Source organism: Chaetodon auriga, chromosome 22, assembly GCF_051107435.1.
Source record: "Chaetodon auriga isolate fChaAug3 chromosome 22, fChaAug3.hap1, whole genome shotgun sequence".
In the NCBI taxonomy this organism is placed as follows: Eukaryota; Metazoa; Chordata; class Actinopteri; order Chaetodontiformes; family Chaetodontidae; genus Chaetodon; species Chaetodon auriga.
The window spans coordinates 8635001-8644653 of NC_135095.1; the positions used below are offsets into that span (position 1 = coordinate 8635001).

At 40.5% G+C, this 9653-nt stretch overlaps 2 protein-coding genes across 4 annotated transcripts in view; one reads left to right on the forward strand and one right to left on the reverse strand.

Annotated features, from left to right (window-relative positions):
- LOC143314884 (dynamin-1-like protein) overlaps positions 1 to 1066 on the forward strand; it is a 20451-nt gene extending 19385 nt beyond the window's left edge. For both annotated transcript variants that reach the window (XM_076722179.1, XM_076722180.1), the window contains 2 exons: positions 1 to 20; positions 110 to 1066. The exon at positions 1 to 20 is cut by the window's left edge and continues 140 nt beyond it. In XM_076722179.1, the coding sequence (XP_076578294.1) occupies positions 1 to 20; positions 110 to 166 (77 nt within the window). In that variant the 3' untranslated portion in view covers positions 167 to 1066. The remainder of the gene's footprint in view (positions 21 to 109) is intronic.
- Positions 1067 to 1151: 85 nt separating this feature from the next.
- tnnt2e (troponin T2e, cardiac) lies at positions 1152 to 7582 on the reverse strand. Of its 2 annotated transcripts, XM_076722194.1 has the most exons (9): positions 7214 to 7582; positions 7060 to 7120; positions 6768 to 6884; positions 6587 to 6664; positions 5121 to 5234; positions 4639 to 4751; positions 4338 to 4428; positions 3079 to 3116; positions 1152 to 1328 (listed from the first exon to the last, which is right to left on the reverse strand). In XM_076722194.1, the coding sequence occupies exons 1-9, from the start codon at positions 7243 to 7245 to the stop codon at positions 1289 to 1291; spliced, it is 684 nt and encodes a 227-aa protein (XP_076578309.1). In that variant the 5' UTR covers positions 7246 to 7582; the 3' UTR covers positions 1152 to 1288. The 2 variants fall into 2 exon arrangements, with proteins under 2 accessions (XP_076578309.1, XP_076578308.1); XM_076722193.1 differs by lacking the exon at positions 3079 to 3116.
- Between the last annotated feature and the right edge of the window lie 2071 nt (positions 7583 to 9653).

Here is a 9653-nt window from a genome sequence, read left to right on the forward strand (position 1 = left end):
AGGCCGCCGACATGCTACAGGTAACAGACTCCCACCTTGTTGTGTCTAGTTCCCCCTGATGAATTGAGGTTCCTTTACCAGTCATTTCTTTTTTAAATCTTGCCCGCAGGCCTTACAAAAAGCCAGCCAGGTGATCGCTGAGATCAGGGAAACACATCTGTGGTGAAAAATCAACAAAGGGCGCTGAACCTGATCTGTTATCTCCTCACCATGCCTGAAGGGCCGACGCTCCATGCATTCATCATGTGTGAGCATGAAGTTTTTGGATTAGCGACCATAAAAATGCACTGTTCTGATCCCTGCTGAAATGTAAAGTAGCTAGCATATTAGCTCACAAGCTACCTGAAAGAAATTTAAGTTGTTCATTTAAAACGCTTGGTGTTGTTGAGTATATGAAAATGCACTGCCTCTCTTAGCTAATGTTCAAGGTAAGATTTTAGAAACTGTACTCGCCCCCCATGGCTCCTGGAGGAGTTGAGAGTGCAGCCAAAGGCGAAGCACTTTTCATCTTTTGACAGACGGTGGTTAACCAGACTGAAAATGGACTTTTGTGTGAAGTGGAAATGAAAGTTTTGATGCTATTTTGGCAGCTCCACAAAGCGCTCTGCAAATGTTTTGGCTCGAGGTTCTAAAAGAAGTTAAAAAAATATTATTCATCTCCTCATCTGCAGCCTTTTCATTTAGGAGTAGCTGTCATGTGTCAGAAGCCATGGAACCTCAGCGGGGATTGATTTAAAGTACAGAAGTTGCTCCGGCCTTGCAGCCAACGTTAGTCCTCCTACCTGTGTACATACTCAAACACATGACTTTATTTTTTGCACTGTTGTCATCACACTGTCCTGTACAGAAAGTCCACCACCCTGACACTGTATTACCATCACAATCTTTATTTATTAATGTGTTATTTAAACGTGTGGATAATGTAATGAGCACTGTTGCAGCTTGCTGCAGTAAGTCATTTAATTATGTTTACATATCGCTGCCTACATGTGAAATTTCTGGTGCACTGTGGTTCTCTGTGTATGGTCCCAAATGAATAAATAGAGCTATTTTATTGCCAGTTGAATGATTTGCATTCATTTGTTTTTAAGACGAAGAGACACTGGGGGATTGGTAGAAGTTTGAAACTTAAACAACACAAACATAGCAGCTCAAAATCACAAGTCTTTTTATTGTGTATGTCTAAAACCAGCTGTTGCATTGCTGTTTAATTGTTTAAAAGCGTATATTAATGTGATTGAAGTCACTTTCAGGCGTTTCCCTGAAGAGCTCCTGCCGACGTGTGCGTCTATCTCAGCCTGCCCTTGGCCTTGCCTCTTCCTTTGGCGCTGTGGAAACAAAAAGCATTCAAGTATTTCCTCTTTACATGGATCAGTTCATATTTATTAATTCCATTCTTGTTTAATTTGGTTCAAAGCTCCGCTAATTAATGTGAACTGTTTCATCCATCTGCTCTTTATGCGATCGGCTGTTGCTTTGGTTTGAATGAGCAGACAGCCAGTCACATAAAGGTTTTGGCTTTGCTCAGCTTGTCTTGATTGACAGATGGAGACAATGTGGTGAAAAAGTGGCATTGAGAATTAAAGCAGTCATTGTGAAACAGAAACAGACTTTAGAAAACAAGAAATCTGAGAAAAAAAAAAAGTGTTCAAATTGAGTAAGAATGACCTGAAATACACTTCTGGTATTGTGAAAAGAAGCAGGGTAACATTTCATAATAATGAGCCGAGTTGGCAGTACAGGAACATGACCAAAGTTAAATATTCTAAAATTGGGAAATTCTGATTTAAAACGGAAACAGACTGATCAAAGAATAACACTGCGATTCCAAACTTAGAGTACATATTGTACTGTGTGTATTACTTTGACAGACTTTTCTGCAAGTTTGATGTCATGTAGTTCCCCATGTGCTATAGTATTCATTAGGATAATGAAATTAGGAGTAGTGGAGGGTGAGCTGGAGTGATGTGGAGGACTGAAGTGGGCGAACACTAAACATGCAGTTAGAAAAGGGAAACGCACGCAGTTTCACACAGCTGGCAAACGATGCTTGTGTCCTCTGAGCAGCAGCCTTACCTTTGATTCACTGCACTCTTTTTGCACCTTTGCCCACAACGTCACACACAGTTTACCAGATATTTGACTTGAAAAGCAGACTGCAGACACTTACCAGCTGGTTCAACACAGACGTCTCGCTTTCTGCCTCAAAACATCGACACACATAGCTTCTTAAGAGACTTTTTTTTTTTTTTTTTCCAAGAGGTTTGGTTCAGATCGGTTTATATTTCACAATTTGTAACTGATAATGTTACACAAATTCAGTTCAGAACATGTGGCGCTGTGGGACGCTCACTCAAACCACACTGCGTCTCAATTTTTACCAACTTCAAAGCTCAAATATAGCTGTGGATCAGGAACACAATGTTTTCACGCTGCCTGGATGGAGATGTAAAGAGGGATGTTGAGCAACAGATGAATATAAAGAATATTAACCAGAGTAAGAATCCAGTACAATAAGGTAAAAACAAGTAATCAAATACTGCATGCACGCCTTAAAATGGCAGACTTTCTACTACTCAGTTGATCAGACTTCCATGGCTGTCTGAAACAGGTAAAATGCAGTATTTTACTTGTTTGAAGCCATAGGAAGGTGAGATCTGCGCTGCACAAAGTTAGAACTATTGCTATGCTCACAACTCATTCAGTAAAGACTGTCACATGTTCCCACTTGATATCAAGTAGGATGATGTGAGTTTAAAAGGCCTTGGGGTGCAAGAGATATATAAGACATTGAAGATCTGCATATGGGGTAGTTTACATTTACAACTGTATTCATACATAAAGGAATTGGGCAAATAAAGATTCAGCATGGATTAGGGCAGTGATGACTATATATAAATGCCAAATTTTGTATTACAGAAAACACTTTGTCAGACATATTGTAAATGATCTGAAATTTCCCGAGGCTCTTTAAATGAGGACCAAAACCACCTCAATACATTATCCGTGGCTTTTAGAGAAACGGATGATACTCGGCGCACCGATATGAGCCACGCTTCAAAGGTGGCTACAACTTACCTCTGGTGGTCCTTAACGCGAGCCAGAAGCACATTGATCTGTGGGGGACAAACATGGAGGACTGGCTAAGCACGGGGACAACAGCAGACACAGACGGACACCTGCTGAGCCAAAGAGCGGACCGTGTGGTCCTAAAGAACGGCTCAGCAGAGAAAGATGCGTTCACCCGACGTCCAAAGACTCTCACCTGCAGATCAGGACTCACCTCTGAGCTGATCCTTTAACTAAACACTGGAGGAAAAGGTCACACAATCTCATAACTGTGTTTCGTCTTTATCATGTTTCAGCTGTGCTTGCACCATTAGAAGTGAAACTGTCCCTGACAGCTGGAGATGAGGGACGAGATGCTGCAAAGCAAAATGTGACTTCAGATCGAATTACAGCTGTGAAAAGCTGGAAAGACTGCTGAAATGATGCTCCGGAGATGTTTGAGATCAGATTTTGTACACAGTGCAAAAAGTATTTTGCAGGTTATTTTCCATGAATACTACTATGGACTTTCACTTGTGGAGTTAGCTGTAGCATTAAGTCTACACACAACCACATGGCAGCTTCTGCAGGCTTCTTCATCAGCGCACACTGCGAGTTTCACCTTCTGTTCGTGACTGTGGCCCAGCTTCCTTCCTCCTCCACTGTCCGAAAAACTCAGTTTGTGACCCAACACACGGACTGCAAAACTACACAACATCCAAGAGGCTCACACTGCTCATTAACAGTTACTCACAACTTCTGCTGCTCATTGATTCGGGTCTGCAGTACATTGATCTGGAAGTCAAGCCACATTCATTTTAGATAGGCGCCCTCAGGACAGCCTTGCACTTAAAAGCACAGTACATACCGTTTCGTATTCTGTGGCTTTATCATTGCTGTGGGCTGTATACTACCAATATGGAGTGTTTGTCATTATCATTTTATCCAGTGGGTCAAAATAATAGTTCATAAATCAGGTTTGGACATAAATGTATTGCTGTTAATCTGAAGCTTTCTAGGTACCTCATTGTAACACCTTAAAGCAATAGTAAGACATTTTGGGAAGTGTATTCATCTTCTTGCCACTCTCATGTCTGTGCAGTCAATATAGCTGGAGCCAGAAAACATTCCTCAACTTTCCTACCTTTACTACGACTGATGTAACGTTTACACTGTTGATATAAAGGTAGGTTGGCTCTTCTAAAGGCGCATATAAAAGCTTAGTTTTTATTTCTGTTGTCATTTCATGGTGCAGTTGGCACATGAAAGCCCTGGGGCAAAGTACTTACATCATATTTCTGTCTCTTCAATTTCTCGGTGAGGTCAAACTTCTCAGCCTCCAGGGTCATCAGCCACTGCCACAGCTCATTGGCCTTCTCCCTGTTGAGCAAAATGCGGGAGTACTTCAGAGACAGAAAACCACAAAGCCATGTCAAACTTGTAAGAGTCTATAATACGAGGAATGGAAAGTAGGTGGACGTTTATTCACAAATAAATCACCTGCATCAGACTGTAAATATGGATATTAGTTGGTCTATAGAACTGTGAACAATAACTTCATAAATGTCTACGAAAACTGAGTATCCTTACTTCACTTTGTCCTCGCTGAGATGGTCGATGTTGAGAGGCTTCCTCCTCTCCGCCAGGATCTTCTTTTTCTTCTCCCTCTCTGTCTGCTTCTTCGCTCCCCTCTTTCCATCTTGCTGGATGGGGGAACCGATCCAAGAGGACGTGTTGAAAGAACGCAACAAAGAAATAATGAAAGAAAGAGAATATCAAAGAGGCCACAAGCTCTGAAACTCTGGCCCCATTTCCCGCTCATTCAAGCTCAAACACACGTGTTGCATTCATGATCGCGGTAACAGTCTTCATCTTCTGTCAGTCATCTCGGTGATGGTTGTGTGTTTCTCAGAATTAATGTGGAAATTATTTCACAACACTAGAATGCTTAAAACCACAAGGGATTTGGGATTTTTGTTATTGTGGGTATCCGCAGTGCTTCACATTTGTATGACAGCATATTAAATCATTTAGAATTCAGTTTTCATGTGTGTCTGCGTGCGATGACTGACCCTCTGTTGGACACCGCCATACTGCTGAGTCATGTTTGTCAGAGCCTTCTTCTTCTTGGCGTCCTCATCCTGCTTCTTTCGTGCCTCCTCCTGCTCCTTCCTCTCCTTTTCTTCCTGTGGTACGGATCGTGCAACGCAGTCAGCGGAGAAAGAAAAACACCACCTGTCCACTTTGTTTCTTTAACTGCTGAACCAACACTGAAACCAAAATCTGTTGCCTAATTACAAATTGAGCAACATTATTGTTCATTTGGGGTTGCATTTCAGGCCATCTGGCAAAGTGTAAATCCAATATTCACTCTCCTTTTAGCTCTGTTTTTGGTCTCCACCAACTCCTGGGGGAAATGTCAGGCTCTTCATGTGCTAAATGCAATATGTTCACCAACTAGTTGCTATTTTTGGTGCAATTTGGTGTAGATCATGTACACTTTTTAAAGCTTTTTCCACAGAAAACAGATGCCTGCTGCATCTGAAAATGATGCTATGACAAAAACACAGATATTAAAGTTGCAAGCTAGAAAACTAAAATGATGAGCTTAACGATACTGCAGGGCTTGAGGCGTCGCATGTATATATTAGGACAAACAGAGGTCTTCCCTGGGACATCTTTGGGATAGAGAGGACTTTTGTATGTGTATGCATAACGTTGGCTTAGCAAACGACAGACTGAACGGACGGCTGATGGCAGCAGACCCCGTCTTCTCATGCTGTACAATCGCTGCAGGGTGACTCAGCAGGACACCTATGAAAAACAATGATGCATTAAAATCCTTGCATTAAAGTCTTAAGGACGCAGTAAGCTCACTACTGATGGGGGACAGACTTTTTTTTCCTGATGATCTGTGTTGAAATGCAGGAGGACAGCTCCGCCTGACACGTGACTGTCAGTCCTGTGGTCATAGAGCTAACAGAGCTAATGGCTAAAAGAGCTAACAGCTTACAGCTAACGGAGGTGAACACACAGCAGGACTGAGAGGACCATGAAGCCACAGTGAACTGCAGTTCAATGTGACAAGTTTGCAGCATTATAAAAATCTAGATTATAGCTCCTTTAAAGAAAAATCAAATACTGAATTATTTGCAACAGGCTGCACAGAGAAATGAGCCCCCAGAGGCAGGAACTTCAGGTCGATCCAAATCTACTGTATGTCATCTGAGCTGAAATTAAAGCTGCACAAGGCTGTTTTGTAAGGTGACATCACTAAGCACACTCATTTAAAAGACTGGCCCGTGGTGCTTTATATATCAAAGCACAAGATCAAGGATGGAGTATTCCCTTTCTGTTGTTTACAAGTTTATATTTGTCCCTTCCTCCAGCCAGAGAAGATTCCCCGCCAGGAGACACACATCCCCGACTCCCTAATTGTATTTGGGAAGCAAGGTAATTTGTTATACAACACTATTTATTTATTGCATGTGGGGGTCATGTTGTGAAAGAGATGAGATGATGATTAGAGGGAACTCACAGCAAGACGAATCTGCCTCTCCCTCTCCTGCTCAGTACGGACCCTCTGCTGTTCAGCCCTCTCAGCACGCCGCTTCTCCTGCACATCCACGGCCACAGACACACACACACAAACGCGCACGGTGTGACTATTTTCTGGGTGGTGCAATGCTCCGGTGATCTGGCTCTCCTGGAAGACTTACGATCCTGTTAACGAGAGCGATGAGCTCCTCCTCATCCTTCTTCCTCTGGATGAAGTGGGCCTCGATCAGAGATTGCAGCTCAGTCAGATCCTTCTCCTGACGCTTCCTGTGGATGTCCTGCAGTCACAGACACACATTTGTACTGACAAATTTATGAGAGCCTTTAGTGAGCAGAACTCTAATCAAGTCCTGAGCAAAGTCTGCTCTGGCAGACATTTGATCCTGATAATATAGACAAACATTTATGCACGCAGACACACTACATACAAAAACACTATTATCAATCACTTACATCAAAGTCCACTTTCTCTCCCTCTGGTATCTTTGGCACAGCTATCGGTGCAGCAAATGCCCTAAAATCACATTTCTGGGTTACAATAAGAAGACCTCTGAACGACCAGTTGCTTGATGTATACAGATTGAAATTCACATGAAGAAACACTTACTTTGGTTTAGGTTTGGAGTCATCTATCACCATAAAAAAAAGGATAATCACAGTTACTATAGCACCAGTTTATACATTTTAATATAGAAATAAAATACTGATCTTAACAAAACAATATATTTGTGTTATAAAATCCACCAGTGTCAAACAGTTTGGCTTTAGTGGATAAAATGCCAGCACTCACTCACCCTGAGTCTCTCCTGCAGGCCAAAAACATTGAAGTGAAAGATTATTAATTCATTAATGATCCTCACTCATGCAACAGTGGAAGACAAATAAACTCAATATGCACTCTGACGAATGTACTGCGTAAGTGAATGAGTATTGGAACAATAGATCTTGCAGGAGGACTCCAAGATTAAAATCGTTTCATCATTTTGGCAGGCAGCGTGTCTGTGAGCATGTGTTACACTGTGTGGTTCTCCAGTGGATGAGTGAAGGCACCAGACAGCCATGTTCAACTACAGCAACGGTCACAAAATGTCCTCATAAGGCCCCATCAGCAAGTTACAGTACCTTCATCTGCAGTTGGAGACTCTACGGCAAAGGACATAAGGACATGTTAGTGCTTCAGCTGGCAGAATACAAATGGATTGACTTTATTATTTGCAAACAGCAATAATATCTACTTTACATATTTTGATATGAAACACTTTCTTGCCTGTCAGAAAGAGAAATAGAAAGTCTAAACAGTTTCTGTATGCCTTGTCAGAGCGGCTTGGTGGCTCTAGGGGGGTTTCAAGCCATGAAAGCTCACTTTCAGACAGTGGCGGCAGTTCTTTTATATAAATGTGTTATCAGAATAAATATAAAGGCGTGAAGAAAAAAATAAAATAGGAAGACATTTACACCATATATAAATTCATCTGTAACAGGGAACTGAAAAGACTGAAAGTCACTATTGCTATTTTCCACAAATGTCTCAGCACTAAGGTCTTCTTACTACAGCTAAATGACTGTAAAACATGGTAGGATGCACAAACTAGAGGCATATATTTTTATTCAGCGAAGTCGCACCGTGCGTATGAGTTACCTTCCTCTGCAGGCTCTTTGTGAAGGCAATGTTGAACAGGCCGGTGACCAGCGACAGCAATCACAATCAGTGCAAGAAATGAATGAGAATATGGTAAATAGGATAGCTTTAATGTGTTACTTAAACACAATAAGCATGTGGTATGCAAGAGATGTCAAAGCAAAAGGATGTTTTATTCACATATATAATGTATTTGCGAAAACTGGACCATTGCACATTATTATATATCATATTATATATAATAATAGAATAAAACTGTAGGAAAAGTTCATTACCTTCCTCTGCAGGCTCTTTGCAGAGGTAAAGTTGAACAGGCCATTGATCAGCGACAACAATCACAATCAATGCAAGAAATCAATGAGAATATGGTCAGTTTTCATAGGATGGCTTTAATGTGCTAATGTTACTGAAGAGTATGATTTAGACAAAATATACTTAAATAAAATAAGCATGTGGCGTACAAGAGATGTCAAAGCAAAAGGAGGTTGTATTCACATATGTAGACAATGTATTTGTGAATGCTGGATCATTGTGCATTTTTATATACGATATTATATATAATAATAGAATAAAACAGTAGGAAAAGTTCATTACCTTCCTCTGCAGGCTCTTTGCAAAGTTGAAGTTGAACAGGCCATTGATCAGCGACAGCAATCACGATCAATGCAAGAAATCAATAAGACTATGGTCAATTTTCATAGGATGGCTTTAAATGTGTTAATGTGACTGAGGAGTATGGTTTAGACAAAATATACTTAAAGAAAATAAACATGTGGCATACAAGAGATTATTAGAGACGCATTATTATATATTATTCTAATAATAGAATATAAAAGTAGGAAAAGTTCATTACCTTCCTCTGCAGGCTCTATGATCAGCGACAGCAATCACAATCAATGCAAGAAATCAGTGAGCATATATTAAATATTCATAGTATACCTGTAATTAAATACTTAAACAAGCACATGGTGTACAAGAGATGTCATTTTGAAAGCAAAAGGAGGCTGTATTCACATGGATACAATATATTTGTGAAAGCTGGACCATCGTATACTGTTTTATATTATATTAGAATAGAAACAAACAGTGGAAACGCGATCATTACCTTCTTCTGCAGGCTCTTTGTAAAGGTAATGTCGACCAGGCCGTTGATCAGTGACAGCAATCATAATCAGTGCAAGAAATGGAGAGTAGCTCATCAGTACATGGCACAACTTAACTAGAACGTGTTGATGATTCCTAAAAGTACAGTTCAACCAATTTACTTAAAGTTAAAGAAGATAAGCATTTGCAAATAAGAGGTGTCATATTTCAAAGCAAAATAATGTTTAATTCTCACATGTATACAATATATTTGTTAAAGATGGACCATTGAACACTTAATATATTAGAATAGAAATAAAAAGAG

What these genes read in the sequence shown, in the direction of transcription:
- tnnt2e (XM_076722193.1), bottom strand. Translation starts at nt 7,245, where the DNA reads ATGGTGATAGATGACTCCAAACCTAAACCAAA. An exon ending in ATGGCGGTGTCCAACAGAGG is followed by an intron (nt 4,752 to 5,120) that starts GTCAGTCATCGC and finishes TCCCCCATCCAG; the next exon opens with CAAGATGGAAAGAGGGGAGC. An exon ending in TGAAGAGACAGAAATATGAT is followed by an intron (nt 1,329 to 4,337) that starts GTAAGTACTTTG and finishes TTGTTTCCACAG; the next exon opens with CGCCAAAGGAAGAGGCAAGG.